General features: G+C 47.0%; 1 protein-coding gene across 1 annotated transcript in view; it reads right to left on the minus strand.

Annotated features, from left to right (window-relative positions):
* Positions 1-21460, minus strand: part of LOC101999605 (CUB and sushi domain-containing protein 2) — a 514736-nt gene that overhangs the window by 442891 nt on the left and 50385 nt on the right. The window contains exon 2 of the mRNA XM_026782281.1: positions 5407-5623. Coding sequence (XP_026638082.1) covers positions 5407-5623 — 217 coding nt within the window. The remainder of the gene's footprint in view (positions 1-5406; positions 5624-21460) is intronic.

Below are 21460 nucleotides of genomic sequence, written 5' to 3' on the forward strand. Positions count from 1 at the left end.
CACACACACACACACACACACACACACGCACACACGCACGCACACACAGAGTATAAAACCTAGGCCTATACTTCTGTGAGTGTCTCCCAGGAGAACTCTGCCAGAGATGACTCACCTGTTCTACTCGCTGAGTGAAGAAAAATATCAGCGCACAAACATGCTCGTCAACCACGTCCTGGCCAGATGGTAGGACACATTGTCCTGTACCCACACATCACACGTCACATCACACATACCTATTAAATGTGTGTCCTATATCGCACACATCAAATGCATGCTCATTGTACATTGCATGCATGCACGTCATATACATATCCATGATATATGATATGCATGCATATGTAACATACATGTACGCAATGAACGTTTTCCTGTGGACTGGAATTTACTACAGGCTCATGTGACCTGTTTTCTGTCTCGCAACGAGACATACTCTCCAAGTCCCCAGAAAGCCACTAGTGACCCTTGGGATAACTATTTCTCATAACATAAAAATCCATCCCATCTCCTCTCTCCACTGCTCTGGTCCAGGCTGCCACAGTCCTACCTGGCCTGCCAGTCTCCCGAGCAGACTCCTTCCCATGAATTTCTCATATAATCTCCAGATTATGCCAAAGTCCTCCGCTTAAAAACTTGTGGCTGAAAGGTATCTGCAATATATCTATAGCTAACATACTTCATGGTGGGACCCCCTGTCACCCAAAAACAAGGCTGCCACTCTCACCACAGTGTTGTGCTGGGGCTTCTGGCCAGTAATTCCAGCAAGAGAGAAAGAGGACCATCCCAACTCCAAAGGTGGTAGTGAAATTGCTCTCACTCAGAGATGTCCACAGAAATGGATGAAGCAGGAGAGAATTTGGTAAGGTTATGGAGCACCGATCAATACAGCAAAGTCAACTGCATTTCTCCGGATTAGCAAAACTCAAATCGGAAAAGATCGATTCAATTCACAATGGCATCAAAAGAGCAAAAACCAGTTCACTGTTCAGTCGAGACGGGAGCATCAAGGCAACAATGGGACTCCACTCCACCTGATCTCAGTCCTCGTCGAAGTGACCCCGGGGTGTGAAAGAAATGCATCAACTCTGGAGACGGAGAAGAGACCTCGATCCTCTTGCTCTACAGCACTTAGGGACTTCCTCCGGATGACACCCGCCCAGCCAGCCAGACTCCATTAAGGGAAAGGTTAGCAGGATGTTGACAGAGAGATGCCACTTAAAATATGCTTCAAGGAAGTCACTTTAACCACACGCAGAGTGAAAAGCACGGGTAAAGAAACCTTGTTCTTGAAGACAGGGAAAGAAGGGGTGACCGCAACTGGAAAGCGCTGAGCATCAGGGCTGAGTCCATTATTCATACCCCTGAAGGTGAGCCGACGGAACTCTGCCGCTGAAGAACGCAGACCCTGTTAGGAACCCTTAAAAGCCTGGCAATGCTTAAGGGATAAGAGCTATCCCTGAAACAATGCCATAGGTATATTAAAAATAGAGGAACTGGCAAAGACTGCCCCCAATAAATGCAATCCTAGAAGAAATGAAAAGATGGCAATATTAGTATCTAAGAAAAACTAAAGGCGAAGGAAATCACTGAATAAGGAAGAGAATTTTTTATATTGAGAAAGAAAAATATTCACTGTGAAGATTAAACTCGAAACGTATTCATCAGGAGTTGGGGAGATGGCTCAGTGGCTAAGACCATATTGATCTTACAGAGAACCAAGTTCAGTTCTCAGCACCCATTCTCGGCAGCTTACATGTGCCTGTAACTCCAGCTCCAGGAGATCCAATACCTCTTCTGGCCTCCAAGGGCGCTCACACTCACCTTATATACACGCAAGCACCATGCATGTCTACACACACATACACACACACTTTAAAATAATGAATATAAGTCTCTTAAGAAATTATTGGGCAAGCCGGGCGGTGGTGGCGCACGCCTTTAATCCCATCACTCAGGAGGCAGAGGCAGGCAGATCTCTGGGAATTCGAGGCCAACATGGTCTACAAGAGCAAGTTCCGGGATGGACACCAAAGCTACAGAGAAACCCTGTCTCGAAAAACAAAAAAACAAAAAAACAAAAACAAAAAAAAATTATTGGGCAAGAGAGATGCCTCAGTATGGAGGAACACTTGCTGTGCAAACATGGAGACCTGAGTTAGAATTCCCAGAACCGGGCTGGGCATGGCTATGTAAACACTTATGTAACCTCAGTGCTGTAGAAGAATGAAGACAGGAAGATCTCTGGGACTTGTTGGCTGCCATCAAGTCCCGTGTTCAATGGGAGACCCAGGCTTAAATGAATGGGGCAGAGAACAGCAGAGTGAGATGCCTGATGGACTCCTCTGACCTTTCTGCACGCAGGAGTACCCACATAAACATGTGTGCACCACACACACACATGCCACACATTCACATCAAAATGTGAAAATAAAAATATGCGTATGTTGAAGATGCTGCAGCCAAACACGTAAAGTTGAAGCTTATAGACAGCAGCAAGGATAACAGACAAACAATGCAAGTCTGAGACCAGCCCATTGCTTATCTTGATGAATATCAATTAAACAATAAATAGAAAATTAGGAAAACCCTACAAGATTGATAACGTGAATTTTCATTCATCAATATGGAATATTTGAGTTTTCCGATACTTGTAGAACATTTATAAAATATGATCTTAAAAGGAAGGGGGGTGATCAACAATCCCCTAACGTTGAAAGGCATAACCCAATCATAATGCAATAAAACTAGACCATCAGTTTTAAGAGAATAAACAAATAATGCGTGAAAATTTGAGGCAAAGCCTCTGGAGTCAGGGAAAGAACAAAACTGCAATTAGAAACTCTTTCAGAAGTAACAGCTACCCATCAAAATTTACAGGATATGGTCAAAGTTGCACTTAGGGGGAAAATGCCTCTTAATGCTTTTATTATCAAACAAGAAATAATGGGACTAATTCAATTCATGAAACCCTGAAAGAGCAACGCCAGCCTCAGGTAAGTGGAAGAAAGGAATGGCTGAAGATGAAAGCAGAAATCGATATGTTAGATAATGGGGAAAGAATAAAATTGATAGCCCCAGCACTGGAGGTTTTAAAAGACCAATAAAACAGGAAAATGCCTGCCAAGGCAGAGGGGATGGAAAGGACATGGGCGCCCATGAAGAAGGAGAGGCAGGCCTACTAGCCATGAAGGCAGGGGCACCCAGTCCTAGGCCCCTCGGTGTCAATGACTGATTTCTTCGACACACGTGAAGACACCTGACTCTTGGGTAAGAAAACCAGAAAGCCATGATGTGAAAGAGATTCAGACAGACCTGAGAGTCCCTACCTGTGAGAAGCACCACCCCACCCCTCCCAGGGTGGCACACCTGTTATCTGGGGTCACTTCTCCTGGTGTGAGCTCCCATGCTGCCAAGGGGAGCTCAGAGGAAGTGGGATCCTCCCAACTCTTCCTCTTAGCTGATGCTGAAAGACTCTGGCTTCTTCCGAAATGAACTGAAAGGAGCATAACAGACACCACACAGGGGAAACCTACCAAAGGACAACTAGAGGCTGGTAGCCAGAGCAGGGTGGGCTGTGCTTAGAAGGAACGCCCTCCCAAAGGCCTCAACACCACCTGTGCCTGTGGTCTGGACACTTTCCCAAGATGCTCACAAGATACGACTGTCACTTCCCTTTCAGTCCCCTGTTCCCCTCCCCACCACAGCCTCTTCAGCTACCTTCATGCTTCTTTGCCTGCACAGCATCCACTGAGGAGATAACCCACGCCAGGCTCCTCAACTGATGTGAACTCCATGGCGACAGGGGCTCTGCTCTGCTGACTGCTATGTTCCCCAGCCCTCAGGGCAGCACTAGCACAAAACTGGGAGTCACAGAATATTTGCTGAATGAATGAAAGGGGACTTTAATCCCTTTCACGAGGCTTCATCCAATATTGCCTGTATGCCACTCCCTGTGCGATGTCACGGGGAAGATGGATCAGCCCCGTCACGCCAGGAAGAAACCACCTCTGCTGCAGGCTTCCCAGACTCACTGGCCGGGGGCCTGCCCTGCACATGGGGTGTGACATATTCTAGAAATATCCTCAAGCCAGCTTGGAGGGTAAGCCTGAGATAGGCATGCTCACCCCAGACCTTCCCCCAAAACACACATAAAAAAAATTGGCTGGTTAAACCATTAACCCCTCAGCAACCTGAGAAGTTTGGAAGCCTAGGTAAGAGGGCAGGATCAAGGTTTGTGATGGAGAGTGGCAGGTCTCCAGGCCAACGACAGAACATAAGCTTGTCCTGGAGCTTTCTGCCCAGAGGTCTGCCGTTCCTGCAGAGGGCAATTCCCTCTGCCTTGTCTCCTCCTCCTCCTCCTCCTTGTCTTAGGAGGCAACTTCGTGGCACAACTGTCAGCCATCTCAGCCTCTTCGTGGTGTTAGCTTCCACCAAGACAAGATAGCGTTAAAAAGGAATGAGGGCCATCCCAAAGTCTCAGCTGTAGTCCCACAAACAAGGCACCAAATGCAAGGGTGATTTTATCAAGTCTCCATGGCCCCAGACCCCTGATGCATGGCAGAGCAGCACCCATGGCTCACAGGACTTGGAGCCAGGCAAAAATACCAGCATTCCTCAGTGTGGGGAGGACATGACAGACAGACAGACAGACAGACACAGATATATTTGTGCTGGCAAAATCAATTTTAGCGAAAAGACTGGAATTTCTCTATCACCCCTTCTGTTTTCTACCCAGTTTTCCCAGGTGCCTGACATGGCCTCGTCTATTGGATTCTTCAAAGAGAAAGCAATTGAGTGTCTTAAATGAAACTGAGAAGCTAGGTACAGTGGTGCCTACCAATAAACCCCACACTCGAGAGACCGAGGCAGGAGAATTACAAATCCGAGATACTGGGCTACAACAGCAAAACCTTATAATGAAAACGACAGCAAGCAAAGGGAGGACCCCACAAAAAAGGAAGTCAATGCTCTGTGGGAGACTTCCAGGGAGGGGAGGTGCACAGCCCCACCCCTTCCTGGGGATTTTTTTTAGGTAGTTGATGATTGCTGGAGGTGAGAAAGATGCATTTTCTGCAGTGGTATGGGCATTGGTAAGCTGTCTATGCTCCTGTATATAAGGCCTTACCCATGCCCTGGTAAGCAACCCTAATCTATGTCTTCAGTTCACACATAAAATCAGAACATGAAAGACATGAAAGGAGGAAGGGAACTAATTGGAAGATGTGAAGGGGTCAGTGGGAGTAGGGGAGGGACAAAAGAGTGGCTATACTCAAAATACATTCTATACGGTATTATTTGTAATTGCTATATACTAATAGAAACTTAAACAGTAAAGCAGAGGTCCTCTCTTCTCCAAGCTTGGCTCGGGGGCCCAGCCGCCTGCCACAGGGAGTGGGGAGAACGTACCTTGTACGGAGGTTCTCTGCCTGGGGTGGGCCATCAAACACTGACAGGACATCGAAGTCCTCTTCCAGGGCAAAGGACTGGAACACGAGCTGGATCCGGTGCTGGTCCTCCGCGGTGATGGTCCATGTGCAGTTGGCATAATTGGGGTAGCCATAAGGGAACCCTGGGCTCTCCACTGTCCCATTGGGACCCTGCAGTTGGAATGTGCAGTTCTGGCCTGGAAGAGAAAAAGGAAGCAGTTCAGTGTGGCCAGAAGAACTCCAAGAAGTTTCCAAGAGGTGGAATTACTATCAAAGAGAACCGTCAGTCACTTTTCCGAGTGCTTCCTGTGGGCTACCCAGGACTTGACAGCCAGGGAAGGAAGATGGGGAGCAGCCTGTTGGGGAGGGGTGGGGCATTGTGTTCAGTGATACTGAAGCCTCAGAACAGCTCAATAAGAGGAAAACTAATGCTATAGTTTAAAGACTGGCACAACCACAACCAATCCTAGACCTCGCACCCAAGTCCGGGGAACTGTCTCCAACCTCCTCTGTTGCCTGAAGCTTCCCTGTCCCCTGGCCTCGCTCCCACCTTCCCTAGAAAACACATGCGTCTGCCCCATGCTACCCCCTTCCTCCTCCACCCAAATGGGACTGTTGGAGTTACTTATTTTCTAGCCCGTTAAGAACATTTCTCGCGCACACCCTGTTGTCCCTTCTCCACTGGGGGCGCTTCCAATTTAAATGTGCTTCAGACTCATCTTTCATAAACACAGCTCCATGCCACTCCTCCTGCAGCGGGTCTCCCCCCCACACACACAGTTAACTGGAACCACAGTAAGTCACCTCATGCTTGGCCATGCCCGTCAGGTCTGCCTTACTGTCCTACATGTCTACCTGAGAGCAAGTACAGTGAAGTCCCAGACCAGATGGGCTGAAGATAGGCAACCTAGCTTCCTGCTAACAGGTCTCTCTAAGCCACTCACACTACTGCCGAAACTCAGGCTTCACTCCGCTTCCCAGCCACAGATCTGGCTCCAGCAGAGCTTCCAATGGACGGTAAGCGGGAGGGTAGGAGGGGTTGGCGAGGTGACATTTCTCCTTGGTTCTCCAGTACCATTGGAGCTGATGCTGGGGAGGATGTGGGTTCCTCCTGTACCACTGTACTCTCTCCTCTGAATGCTCTACTTCCTTTCCGGGCTCCATGCTGGAGCTTCTTGTCTCTGTCTAGCCCAGAGGACATTCCATCCATGCCCTGATGACGGACACTTCACAGTGCAAGCCAGCTGCCACTCCTGGGTCCCCAGGCCTGAGACTGCTTTGATACATACCTACTCTTCCTTCGGTTGCTGCTCACTCTCTTAGGGGATGGGATGGTATCCCCGTCACGACGTCTAAATGAGACCGGAAGTGACACCTTCCTCTCTTCACAGCCCATGGTCAGGGTCTCTGTCCACCCTCCTACACCAAGCTCTTCCTTAGACTCCCAACTACTCATTCATGTACTCTGGTCCTTACCAATCTCTTCTCAACTAGGACTGGGTCATCTCCCATCACCACTGACTCCAACATCCAGGGGCTCCTCCCTGCTTTTCAACAAGGAAAGAAAACTAATATCCACTGTGTGTGTGTGTGTGTGTGTGTGTGTGTGTGTGTGTGTGTGTGTGTACTCCACGCGGTTTGGAGTGCTTTGAAAGCTCTTCCTTCCTATGCTCCAGCTTCCGGGCTGAAGCCCCGCCTTCCGGGCCGAAGCCACACCTTCCTCAGCCCTGTGTCCACAGCCCCAGGCTTAGCAGTGTGCTGAGTCCAAGCTACCTTCCCCTTTGTCTGCCACACTTGGCACAACAGCACACTTCCAAGCTTCCACCAGAATGTGGGAGGCAGTAAGCAGAAGAGCAGGAACCGTGTGGGTTGAAATTTCTAAATCCTGCAGTCTCAGTAGCAGGCAGGCACACAGTCAGTCAGCTCTCAATCAGATAGTAGTAGAGCCCTCATATCCAGGCAGGCTTTGTCTAGACAGTTTAAGGGCTCTGTCTTTAGTGACCTAACGTTCACAACAGCCACACGCGTTAGACACTATTAATATCTTCACTTACAGAGGCAGAATTAGAGCAGAGGGGTGTTAAAGAACAGGGCCAGTCAGGCAGTGGTGGCGCACGCCTTTATTTTATTTTATTTTTGGGGGGGGGGGGGGTTTCGAGACAGGGTTTCTCTGTGGTTTTGGAGCCTGTCCTGGAACTAGCTCTTGTAGACCAGGCTGGCCTAGAACTCACAGAGATCCGCCTGCCTCTGCCTCCCGAGTGCCCTCTGGTCTACAAGAGCTAGTTCCAGGACAGGCTCCAAAATTACAGAAACCTTGTCTCAGGAAAAAAAAAAAAGAAAAGAAAAGAATGAGGCGCACCTACTCAGTATTGGGACATCACATAGGCAAGACACTTCCTTTATGATTGTGCTGATAAGTTGACTCAACACTAATTTTTTAAAGCCACTTTAGGGATTAACTGACAAAGGAAACTTAATCTCTAAAATGACCTTAATATTAAGAAATCTCTCAATACAAAGTATTCCATTAAGGGGGGAGTTAAGAGCTTGTGAATAAATGCTAACGAGGCATTTAATAAAATTAGACATGTAACTCTGATTAAAATAAGCATTCCGAACAAGGCAGAACCCTGCCTTTCCATTCAGCAGCGGCTGACACTGTACTTTAGATGAAGCATCTGACAGGGATCAAAAACGTGACAGAGATGTCAGCATCCTCCCTTGGACCACGTGCCTGACTGGAAGAGCTCAGTGTGCAACTCCAGAGAAAGAGATGAGAAGAGAGGATGCAAAGAGATAATGGGCAGACGGTTGGCTCATATGCCTGGGAAGCCCAGAAGAATCGATTACAAAGCTATTAGAATGAAGAGAAATTTCAGCAAAGTAGCCCAATGCAAACTATGCAAAAATCAATAAGGTTCGTACATGTCAGTCACAGATGAAAGCAGGGGGCTAAACTTCCTTTCATGGCAACCGCAGAGTGTGTAGTATACACAGAAAGGAACCTAGTGAGAAACGTGGAGGCAGACTCCTGGGTGTAGCCTATGCTTACTGAGCTCACCCCGGAGAAGTGAAGCCCTGGGTTCTACCCTCACAGTCATAAAACAGAGGGAGAGAGTGAGAGAGGGGCAGAGAGAAGCAGAGAGAGAGGGAGAGAAGGTCAAAGTAAGGGATGGATAGAGGAAGGAAGGGAAAAAAAGTGAAGGGAGACAGGGAAGGAGGGAGAGAGGGAGGGAGGCAGGGAGGGAGAAAAAAGTGTAAGCACAGATTCTTAAAAATTTAGAATAAGCAGTGCGGTGGTGGCACATGCCTTTAATCCCAGCATTCGGGAGGCAGAGGCAGGCAGATCTCTGTGAGTTCGAGGCCAGCCTGGTCTACAAGAGCTAGTTCCAGGACAGGCTCCAAAGCTACAGAAAAACCCTGTCTCGAAAAGCCAAAAAAATAAATAAATAAATAAATCAGAATAATTGGAGAGAAATGATGTAGTCATGAGCGGAAAAGCCTAACCACTGAAAGGTTAATTTATGATATTAACCTCTCAAAGAGTTATTGAAAAGTTAATTTATCCACTGGATACAATGCTCATCAAAAGCCCAAAGGCATGCTTTAACCCTGGGGAAGTGATACCTAAATTTAACTGGAAAAATAGGTTATTTGGACAGTGTATTGTCTTTTAAAGGACAGAAAAATTAGTATTCTCAGAGTAAAGACTACCAAATTATATCATGAATGACATGAGGAAACTGTCTGGGGCAGGAGTGAACAGATACAGCTAATACAAAAACTGAGATAAAAAAGACATTTCTTGATCAATGAAAAAAAAATATATTTTTGGAGAACAAGATAATTAACTATTTCAGGAAAGAATTATCTTCCAATCTCAGATGATATATCAAAGCCAAAGGCTAACAACATGTTAAAAAAAATGTTGTATGGTTTTCTAATTTCTTAGAAGAAATTAACAGTCTTATATAAAAGTGAGTGTATGTGTGTGCATATATATGTATGTGCACATGGGAGTGCGTGAATATGTGTCGGTGTGTATTGTGTGTGTATGTGTGAGTGTGTGTGTAAATGGGTGTGTGTGAGTGTGTGTGCGAGCCAGAGGAGAGAGAGCATATGTTGTGTAAAGTAGACAAGCTCAAAAGGCAAACAGTCATTGGATTGAAAAGTTATTCCTTCAGTATAAAAGAATGAGTACTGATTAATAACCCCAGCCAACAGAACGAACACTGTATATGATCCTGGACAGGGTATAAACAAGTTCACAATGAAGGCACCCAACTGCAAGAATAAAGAAGTAAAGCTTCCATTTTACAGCCCCCCAAGGGCTCCCTGGGCACTCCCTTTCTGTCACAGGCACCAAGACTGCTTCGTCTCGGAGCCATGAAAGCCTGTGATGTCACTGCACCGAGTCATTGATTAGCTCAACCATGGGGCCTAGATCATGGATTAGACAGAGCCTCCATCCGCCCATGGAAGCCGTGCTTTAACGGTACACCTTCGGGCGTACATACAGGGCTTCTGAAGTGTCGACCCCTCAGAGGTTTCAACTTAAGATCTGACCTTGTTCAGGTCCACTGGTACCAACATTGCCACCGTCCTCACTACAGGGATGGCTGCCCCAGCTCAAACCTGCCCAAGCTTGGAGACTCTGCCATGGAATCTAGCAATGATCTTTACTACTATAAAGGGAAGCAGAGGCGCTCAGAACATGGGCCCTGAGAACACCGCCCATACAACCCATGGGATGGGACAGGAAGGGTGAAAGTGACAGTCAGAAGACAGAGACAACTGAGGAAGAGACTAGAGGGAGTTCTTAGAGAAAGTGACAGAGTGGAGGAGGATGTCACCGAGAGGCAATGAGGAGAGTCTTGGATGAGATCACTCTGTTTGTTATCTGAATGGTCCCTCTGGAAGTAGGCTCCTGTAGCGTGAGAGCTCAGGACTAGCCCTGGCACGTCCCCAGTGCCCGGAATTCAGTCAGCAATGGCGGAGAAGATGCCATCAATTACAGCGAAGGTGAGCAGGAAGGGGTGAGCAAGGTGAGCAGAGGTGAGGCTGTTCCAGGCAGAGGCAGGGTTGACCGGCGGGGAGGGTGCGAGGCCGCCGTATGTGAAGTCATAACAGACACTTTGCTCTTTGTAGCGCACTTGAAAAATACAGGCCAGGTTTAAAAGGATGACATGATTTTAATCTCACATTCCTTTTCAGAGGCAATGGCTATTAATGTATTCATTTTCTAGATTCTTCCATGCAGTTAAAATTGTTTAGAAAAGATCATACATATCCTTTGGAGGGCTCTGTAGTGAATTATTCTTCCACTTAGAGTACAAAAGGCAGTGTCTACTTATAATACACATAGATACTCAGGCATAAATAAGTTTATCCACAGCCTTGTTCCTTTAGGACTCTCAGATGGTACAGGCTGAGCTAGGAGGACATACTGTATTCCCTCTCTTAAGCACTGACCAGCTTTCCAGGTCAGCATCCAAGATGGTGGCCCGCCAACCCCCACCGGCGCCTCCTCCCCTCTCATGCAAGCATATGGACCCATTTTGGGAGAAATTCTATGGTTTTGTTTTTTAAATGAGATTGTGGGTTAGCTCATTTCTCTGCAATTTGCTTTCCAGCTTAACAATCCGTTGGGGACACCTTTCGGGTCAGTAGCTACAGCTCTAACTTATTTTTTAAATAAATGTATAACGTTGCCGGGCATGGATGTATCTCAATGTGTTCAGTCATTCCTCTGTGTACAGCCATTCAGGTCATTTCTTGGTTTGCTTTTATAACATTTCAGTAAACACAACATGAAATTTTTCCCCCAAGATACTGAAACAGTGCATAAACTGCATTTTGTTTTTCGAGACAGGGTTTCTCTGTAGCTTTGGAGCCTGTCCTGGACCTAGCTCTGTAGACCAGGCTGGCCTCGAACTCACAGAGATCCACCTGCCTTCACCTTCCACGTGCTGGGATTAAAGGCGTGCGCCACCACCACCCGGCTATAAACCGTATCTTAAAAGGACGCCCAATGTCCCAATGTGTGATTAGTCTAGAATTTACCCAAGCACAACCATCTAAATCACTTCTGGATCTTTTCTTTCTTTAATCATGCTTATAAATACAACCTGGACCAGAGCAAGGTCTGGTGACAGGATGCCAGTCGGCGCAGTAGAAAATGGGTTTCCCTGGCCAGAGGCCCAGAATGAACATTCATTTCTGCAGTCATTGTACCCAGCTTTGCTGTTTGCTGGGACACTGTAAACCCAGGCTGACTGGGCACTGTTGGATACGGTTAGAAAGGGATGGAAGTGGGGTTCATTTGGAAGCTTCTCTGAAATCAAAGGAATGTCAATAAGTGGAGAAAGTTAAAACCCGGTGCACCTGCTGCAGCCAGAGACACGGATGAACTGGAAGCCGGGGCTTACATGGCCAGGTGCCCTTTAGTGTCTGGGGGTGGGGATGGAAAACCCGTGAGGGCCCCTTGCATCTTCTCTCTTCCAGTAATCACAATGGTCTTCCTGACCCCGGGGCTCTGGTTAATATGGTTACTCCGCAAAGTCAAGACTCAAGAACAACCCCAGAGAAGTGGATGGGAAGTTTTGTTTTTAGATGATTTCTCGATGACAAACCTTCAAACATTACTGTGTCAAAGAGAATGAACATCCCTGCGGCTTTGAGTCTAGATTGCCAAAATACCTTCCAGAATGTGTGTGTCAGTTAATCTTCTCACAGCTGAGTCTACAAATGCCTGGCTCCCGGCACCTTAGCCAACATTGTGAATTGTCTTCCGGAGAAGGTTTCACCAATTTGACTGACTCAGAATTATATCTAACTTTTTCCTGGGAATGTGTACATGTGCACGTGTGTGGGCATGTGTGTGCTATTTCTATGGCGTCTGTACATAACTACACATGCCCATGAACAATGTGTGGAGGCCAGAGGAGGACCTCGGCATTGTTTGCCACTCTCGAGCTCCTTCATGTGAGGCAGGATCTCTCCTTGAACCTAGAGCAAGGCCTGTGGCCAGCAATGCCGAGGACGACTCTAATCTCTACCTTCCATGGTGCTGGGGTTGGGGACTGATCTATAAGCATGCCTGGCTTTTTACATGAGTGCAATGGATTTGAATTTAAGTCTTCATTCTTATATTCCAAGTGTTCGTATCCACTGCCATCTCTCCAATCCTTCTTTCCTTTTCTTTTTCCTCCTTTCTCCTCCCTCTCTCCCTTTCCTCCTCCTCTTCCATTACTTCTCTTTTTTTTTATTATTATTATTTTAGGGAGACTGGGTCTTCCTATATAGCCCAGCCTGGCTCGAAACTCAAAATTCTCCTGCCTTAATTAGTATTGTAGGCACACACCATTATATAACACTTCACCTTTTCTTAATCATTTTAATTCTTCCTCTTGGGAGTGACCGATCTGATGAAATCCTTGGCTCATTTTTCGCAATCATTTTTTGAATGATTTACATATTTATATTGCATTATATTATATGTAAATCCTCTCTGCATCCCATGTGCCTTTTAATCTTATTACATTGGACATAGAAGTGCTCTAAACTTTTCTCTCGATTCCTGCATCCGGCCTTGCTCTTTCTCGTCAGTTTGCATTCACCCCACAGAACCAAACTCTTACTCTTCCATCCTGTTTGTTGGCAGTATTGTTTTCCACCTGGTTGCGTGCCTTTGGTTTTGCTTAGATTCCGCATACAGATTACAACATTCAGCTTTTATGAGCAGCCACACTTATCTCTCTTCTTCTCCTTTATTTACAATGATAAAGTCGCTCAACCAGGCATCTGTTTGTTAGCTGTTCACCCCAGTCATCAGAAAAAGAAGACAAAGTCCTTCCCTGGCCCCAAAGCCTTAAAGCACCCACTGCCTGTCGCCTCTCTCTTGACCACCATCCCGTAACATGTTGCCATGCATCAGCGATGCACCCACAGCCCATCACGTGCCTTCCTCATGACCCTGACACGTTCTGGCTCTCTGGCCCCTCCCACAAACCTCTTGCTTCAGGAGCAGGTCTGACTGACAAGCTCACTTCTCTCAGGAGTTCAAGCGAGTGCCACACCTTCAGTGGTCACCGTGGATAAAGTCCAGGCCTCACTCTTCCAAAACCAGCACTTGTGTATTGTGACAATCTGCATGGCTATCCAGCCTCCAAAAGTGCAGCCCCCCCCATGACAGCAGGGCCCTATTTATTCTCTGCGGTTTGTCTGGCCCCCAAGCCTGCACCTGGCTCTTAACTGATGCTCAGAGGGGCTGAATGAATGAATGAGTACTAATCGCCCACCCAGCTCTGCACACAACCATGCTTCTAACTGCAGACACTTAAAGCTTCATTACCTCCTCCAGAAGCCTGCTCACAATTCTCAAGGCGTCCTCAAGTAGCCTGTTGCCCGCTCATCACTCATTCTGAACACCGTTGCTTCCACCAATGGTGATATAATGACATGTGTATGTGTGGCTGTCTTCATCAAGAGCCTCCTGGAGATTGCATTCAGATTGTCTCTCTAGTATGCAATCCAATAATTGTCTGTAGCGGGAACTCCGCACATAGTTCTTCGGTAGATGATTAAGTGAGATGAATGAAGCTTTATTATAACATTCAGAAAATACCCACCGACTTCACGGGACGATATAGGGGTCATTTGGGAGGGAGATTAATAGACAGGTAACAGGGATAGAATTCAGGAGCCAAAGCCTTGGATTCAAATGCCATGTTTGCCACTTCAATACCCTATGGGCCATTTCTGTGCACTCTTTGTGACTTAGTTTCAGCTCTTTGAAAATGAACACTGTGCTCCAATAAGATGGCTCAGCAGGCAAAAGTGCTTTACCATACAAACCTGGCGAGCAAATCCTTGGAACCCTTGGAAGGAGAGAACCAATCCCCCGAAGGTTGACCTCTGACCTCCGCATGCACTGTGACGCAGGGCCATGCATGTATACACAGACAAGCATTAATAAATAACACTTAAATAAATAACTGACGTGAAAAGCCCCTTTCTGAGATGGCTGTGCAGGCAGATAGGGTAACACCAGCTACATGGCTCACCTTTCAGTAAATACTTGGCTCCCAGCAAATGATCAATAAATACAAGCCAACCCTTGAGGGGAGATTTGTACCAATCTTTATGTAAGTCCTATCCCAACTTGCTCAGGAGATTTATATACTTTTTGTTGCTCAAGCAAACAACATTTTTCCTAATTTCTCCTACAGTTATTACCAATATACAGAAAGCCCATTGATTTTTTACATATTCATCTCACATCCAACCAGGTTCTTAATTCGGAAATTTTTCTCAGTTGATTCCCTCAGGTGCTTTAGGTACACAATCGTGTTGTCTAGAAATAATGATAATTTTCGAGGAGATAGCTCTTTTGAGAAATTTGGCAGGAAAATCCAATTCAATTCCGTAAATATTTATTGACTGATAAGGTCAATTTTGGACAAATTTAGTTGGAGATACCAGTGGGACATACAGGCAGAGATGGCCAGAAGGCAATTAGGCTGGTGAGTGGTGTCTGGGAGTGCGGTCTGGGCCGGCGATACGGATTTGTCAAAGCCTTGCAATTAATGAACCTGCCTGAAGAGGAATTGCAGGAGATGGTGGCAGATGCTGGGTAAATCATCATGACCGAAGGTATCCCACTAGTCTTACGAGCACCACTAAACACCTCCGGTATACCACTGGCCACTGGCCCATCTCTATGATGTTTCTTGGCAGGACATCTTGAATGCAGATGGCAGAGGCTGGGTCTAGCAGCATCACTGGCTTTTCAATAACCCCCAAAGAAAGGACCAAGAACTCCTCAGCATCCGGGATGCTGGTGCCAGCTGCTGCTTAACTCTTCTCACAGTGCCTCGTGTTTTCCATACATCACCAACAGATGCCTTACTGTGAACGCCCCAGGTCCTCTCAGGCCTTCACAGTTCTGGATTCTTTGCCTGGTTGCACCCTCCTCTGCTGTGTCTAACTCACAGTTCCATGTTCAATCTATAGCCCGCCTCTCCAGAGCCTTCCTGTGGGTGACTGGCAGATAAAGGACCCTCCCCTCTCCTCCAACATTCTTTACGGTCTAACTTCCCCCAGATAGCCCCGTCTTTTCATCCCCCAATCATTTCTCAATCCAACACAACCTTCCTTCGTTTTGAACATTGCACAGAAATTAGTTCCATCTAGATTGCTCAGGTTCCTCTTGGTCTAAATCAGGCTCCCATGGTTTATTCATCATCTTGCTCAATTGCTTGGGGGCTATCTATCTTCGCCTAGTCAGCTACCTCGTGGTTCCACGCTCGTGTGACATGGCAACCTCAACAGTGTCCCAGGTGGAACAATTCTCTCTTTCCTTTCCAAGAAACCAAGACACCCTGCCACTCTTGCCTAAAGCCCTTCATTGGCTCTTCCTCCCTTGGTCCCAATCAGGGCACCCATGTTCCTCAGGAGCCTGCCCCTGCTCTTCTCCCAGGCTTGCATCCTGACACCTCCTAAAGGATGCTCCATCTGGGGTCAGTCCCCATGGTGTTACTCACTCTGAGATCTGTAACGTCTTCCTTCCTCTGACTGAAACTTCCTTTCTTTGTAGCTCGTACCAACCAACTTCATTCATCCTTTAGTTTACACTGAGTGGTACACACACACACACACACACACACACACACACACACACACACACAAGTCCCCTCCCGTGTGTTCTCAGGGAGCCTTGCATCTCTCCTGGGTCGTAACCCACTGTTTAGCATCTGTCTTTCCTGAGATACGGGTGCTGTGAGGGTGCAGACCATGACCTATCGCATCCAACCTAGCCCCAGGAGAGTGTATTACTATGTCTCATTGTTTCTGCATCCATTTGAAATACAGGTTTGAGTTTCTCATAACAGAAAGATCTTAAGCTTCCCCAAAGCAACCATGCTCCTCCAACCTTCCCTTCCTTCACTGTACTTCATTCAGATCCCAGCCTCGACCACCAGCCTAAGGGACAGTGAGATATGGCTTTCCTGTTGCTCCTCTGGTCCCTAAGCCCCAAATGGACCATGTAAATCACAGCATCATCTCCTGGAACTTGAACCTGAATGCTCTAAGTTACCAGCTAGAACATCTGATGGAGAACCCACTCGAACAACACTCTGCACCCCAATAAAAGCCTTGGTTCACAGGTTCATTTTTCTGGCCACTGCACCCCACCCTCTGAGTGTGGGTGTTCCCCACAATTCCCCCTTTCCATTGGTCCTGTGAGAAAGGCTGTTTTCTTCTTTCTGGGATCTGTAAGCAATAAACACTGGAGAAATGGGGGTAGTATGAGCAATGTTGGTGTTTCCAGCACTCTGCTGGGCTGCTTTCCTCACCTGATGGGCACACCCAAGCCTAACTCTCCTGTCAGAGCTCTCCCAGAGAAGAGCTGTAGTGGAATATACCTGTAAGACCAAGTTAAGTCAAGAAAAACAATCCAAGCCAAAGAGCCAAATCTCCTACGAGAGGATCACAGGTTGACAGCCACTAGAATATACAAACACATGTTGTAAACATCCGTTTCTCCCCTAGGTCCCATCAGGGCAGGGCTACAGCTTATAGCCGGCTGCTGAGAAAGAGAGAGAGAGAGAGAGAGAGAGAGAGAGAGAGAGAGAGAGAGAGACTCAAAGGCCAGATTCCAGGAAGCTCCAGCAGTCAGCTCACTGCCTGGCACTCGGCAGCACCTAAGCTCAGAAGGTCATATCCTATTGCCCTTCAGCCACAGAGCTGCCTCACCACACTCCCCTCCGTGGTCCTGGTGCTCGGTATGCATGGTAGAAGCGCAACAAGTGTTGGATGAAACGGTGATCGCCGATATTTTCAACGAAGTTAGAAGCTATTTTTTCCCCAGCAGATGTAATAATCAAAGGTGCCCAGATGACTGAGCAGCTAGCCCAGTGGTTCTCAATCTCAGCACTACGGGCATTTTTAAGCATCTTTGTTGTGGGGTCTTTCCTGGGCATGAAGAAAGCTTAGCAATCTCAATGGTCTCTATTCACCAGACAACCGGATACCACCTCTCATTTATGACAACCAAGAATTGCTCCAGAATTGACAAGTCCCCCGCCCCCACCTTTGAGGGTTGGGAAAATCACACCCAGTGGAGAACTGTTTCAATTCTCTAATACGTATGGGAACTTAACCTCTCACGTGGATTTATTCCCCTCAGGAGATTTTTGTCACTTTTTTTTTTTGTACCAAGGTTCCCTTGCAGCCTGGTGACCCCTTCGCGAACGATCGCTTCAAACGTGTAGGAAAAAAAAAATTATGAGGAATTGCAAACGGCAACCAACTATGCTGAAATACAGTTTTCAAAAATATTTTAAGGCCCCCATTTGTCCGTGAGCTCACTGCCGCCAGGATCTGGCAGCAGAACTGACAACGGCTGTCATTTGAAGCACGCTAGGTGAAGATGGTTTTAGCAACTGTAATATTTTATGGAAATAACCTGTGATCATATCAGGGGCAAATTCACAGGTGCAACTAACACTGGTGTGCTTTGCTGTCTGCATGCGTGATTGATAGGAATGCTAAGTTTCAAATAAAGATGTAATTTCCCCCATCCAAGTTAGAAACACCCCCTGCCCCCCCTCCCCCCGGTTCCAGTGAGACTCTCAGAGGCCCAAGCTAAATTCAACCTTTTATTCATCAGGAGAGGGGAGGGCTGATTCGTTCCAGGCAGCTCTGGTTCCTGGCAGAGCTGGAGAGCAGTCAGAGAGGGGGAGAAGGGAGGCAGATTGTGCAGTGGCCCTTTGCAATGGCTGCTACACCTTCGGCCTTGTCACTTCAAGGTGAAGGCCTTGAGTTCTTCAAGGTTTAAAAACACATTCAATGAAATTATATCATTTGCAGGAAAATGGATGGAGCTAGAGACCACTGTGTTGAGCACAATAGCCAGACTCAGACAGACAAATAGTACGAGTTTTCAAGATCTTATATATGGAATTTAGATAGAAAAAAAAAAACGTACATGAAGAGCTGATAAAGGGCTTGCTATTGCAAGCATGAAGACTTGAGTTCATATCCCTGAATTCATCAGGGTGATGATGACACCTGATGCTTCTGCATGTGTCCGTAACCCTAGTGCTGGGGGGGAGACAGGTGGCTCCCAGGGACTTTATGTAGATAGACCAGCCAGCTTCAGGTTCAGTGAGAGACCCTGTCTCAGAAAAGCTATGGTGCAGAGTGAGCGATAGGGGACCGTATCTGATGTTGACCTCTGACCTCCACATGTGCAAATATAGATTCCTCCCCTCCCATGCATGTGCCCCTTGACATCCTTAACAACACACACACACACACACACACACACACCATACACACACACACACCTTAAAAAGGTGTGAAATAAGAAAGTCAAAGGGAGGCTATTTGAGAAGATGAAGGGGACAAAGAGGGGAGAGGAGGGAGGACAAGAAAGTGCAATGTGGAGGGGGTTATGACTGAAACGCACAACTACACATATGACAGTGTTACAACAAAGCCCGTTTTTCTGTATTGTTCATGCATGTCGAGGAAAGGGGTCATGGGAACACTCCAGGGTTAAACCAGTAGCTGTACAAGAACTGGGATTCAAACCCAGACCAGCAAAGGCAAAGCTCAGGATGTTCCACCCCACTGCCCCTTCTCCCTTGACTGGCTCCAAGGACCGCACTCACCATCTGGGGACAAGCTCCCAAAGCCACAGCCCTGGTTGCCTTCTGCATCTAGCACCTCAGATCGGAGCCTAGGATTTACCAGCCTGAGCTGAGCACAGTCATGTGCTTCAGGGACATGAAAACCAACCAGAGATCCCTTTTCTTTTCACCCGAAGGGCACAGGTAACAAAGGCAGGAGACAATGCATGGCAGGAGGGGCAAGGCAGCAAGCCTATCCCTGAACCACAACCAATTGCTCTGTGGGAATAATCCCAAGCCACTCGGCTTCCTAATTCTACCTCCAGGCTCTCAGATTCTCTTGGACACATCAAACATGGAAGCCACCGCTGTGGACTAAAGACGATTTTCTCTGCCTAGCCGTCTAGATGCAGCTTGTTTTCATGATCATCAAATGCCACCAGCCAGGAGCTGTTCTCTGCTGGGGAATCCTGGATTCCAGACAACATGGACATCTATTTTCTGCTGGTGGCAGACTCTTGCTGATGGGATTATGTCATGTCTCTGGCTGGATTCACCAAAGCACCCAAGTGTTTCTGGAGACAGGTATCTCTGCCGGTCTGGGACTATTCCTTACTGGATCTTTCAGAATGAAAGCAGGGAACTATTACTGAGTTGTCCGAGTCTGAAAAGATCCTTGAGCTATAGTTTTTGGCCCAGGGGGAAAACGCCAAGCAGTAGGACCAACTCCCAAGGCTTGATTGATCCCATGTCCTCATCTGAAGAATAGCTTTGGGTACCCGCTGTGTCCAGGGCATGACCTCTCCTCTTCTGGAGCTTAGGGTCTAGTCATGGGTCATTCTGTGGTTTTTTTCCTGTGCCAAGTTCTGTTGTTGCCTAATGCATTTTACATGTAGCGATCCATTTCATAAATCCTCGTAACTGCATTAGATGGACACTATTATCACAATTCCCATTTCACAGGTAAGACAACTGAGATCAGGAAGACTGGGTAACGTTCCCAAGATTGGTTGCTAATAAGTCATAAAAGAAAAAATTAACCTTAGGCAATCTGAGGCAAAATTCTACCTCCTTACCCACTACTCCATCATTCATGGATGGATGGGTGGATGGGTGGATGGATAGATGGATGGATGGATGGATGGATGGATGGATGGATGGATGGATGGATGACATGAGACAGACAATGTAGAAAGCTTAGCCTCTTCCTGGAGCACCCTTCGCATACCTTCGGCTTAAGGACCTCTTTCCTCTGTTATCAGTCAGGTCAGATGGAACTCCTAGGCTTCTGCCATTTTTCTCTTATTTGGGGCATGAGCCCACGACAGCATGTTCTCACATAGCAACCCAGGGAAAACCACACAGGAAAAGATGTACACTTGGGACTTCCCAGAAGGAAAATAAGAAAATATCAACAGAAATTTGGCTAACAGAAATGGAGAAATGGAGACCCAGTGGGGTCTCTACCAAATCCACAGCCGGGTGGTGGCACTTCACAGTGCTCGGCTTGCATCTGCAGAATGAGCAGATTAATGTGCGGTCATCACCTGTGCCTTTATCTACTTATGCTGGATCTCTATTTGCAGCTTTATCCATTAAAAAAAAAAACATGGACATTAATTGGTCTGATCTTTTCATAGTAGAAGTGGCCTCAGTCCAAAGAGAAGCAGACCAGTAAGCTCTTTGCTTGCCTGAGAATCAGGCCAGTGGGTAAAGGCACTTGGCCCTAAGCCTGATTGAGTGGGTTCAAAATCCCTGAAACCTAGGTATTGGAAGGAGAGAACTGAGTTCCACAAGTTGTCCTCTGACCCCCCCAAAACACACGATATCACATATGTGCTCATGTGTGTATGCAAGTGAACACACAAGCATTAAACAGATAAAATAAAGTTGTTGATTAAAAAAATGGTGAAACCAGGCATAGTGGCACACACCTTTAACCCCAGCACTTGGAAGGCAAAGCAGGCAGATCTCTGTGAGTTTGAGGACAGCCTGATCTACAAAGCAAGTTCCAGGACAGCTAGGGCTGTTACACAGAGAAACCCTGTCTTGAAAACAAACAAAGCTAAACAAATGCTAAAAATCCTTACATGGTTTAGCAGGAAGAATCTAAAAGCCTGGGCCTCTACCTCTGCTATTCACTAGCAAGGGGCATGGTCGTATTGCTCAATTATTCAAAGTCCCAGTTCTGTCAATAACAGGGTTCTCAAAGTCACCTAGGGTAATTCTGAGCCAGGTAGAAGACAGGGATGGGTTGGTGCCCTGTCCATGGTGCTGAACTACTAAAGTCCAGTGGTGTGGCTGTTTCTCCTGAGCACTACTCCATCATGGATGGGGGATGGATGGATGGATGGATGGATGGATGGATGGATGGATGGATGGATGGATGGATGGATG

Source organism: Microtus ochrogaster, chromosome 10, assembly GCF_000317375.1.
Source record: "Microtus ochrogaster isolate Prairie Vole_2 chromosome 10, MicOch1.0, whole genome shotgun sequence".
Lineage (NCBI taxonomy): Eukaryota > Metazoa > Chordata > Mammalia > Rodentia > Cricetidae > Microtus > Microtus ochrogaster.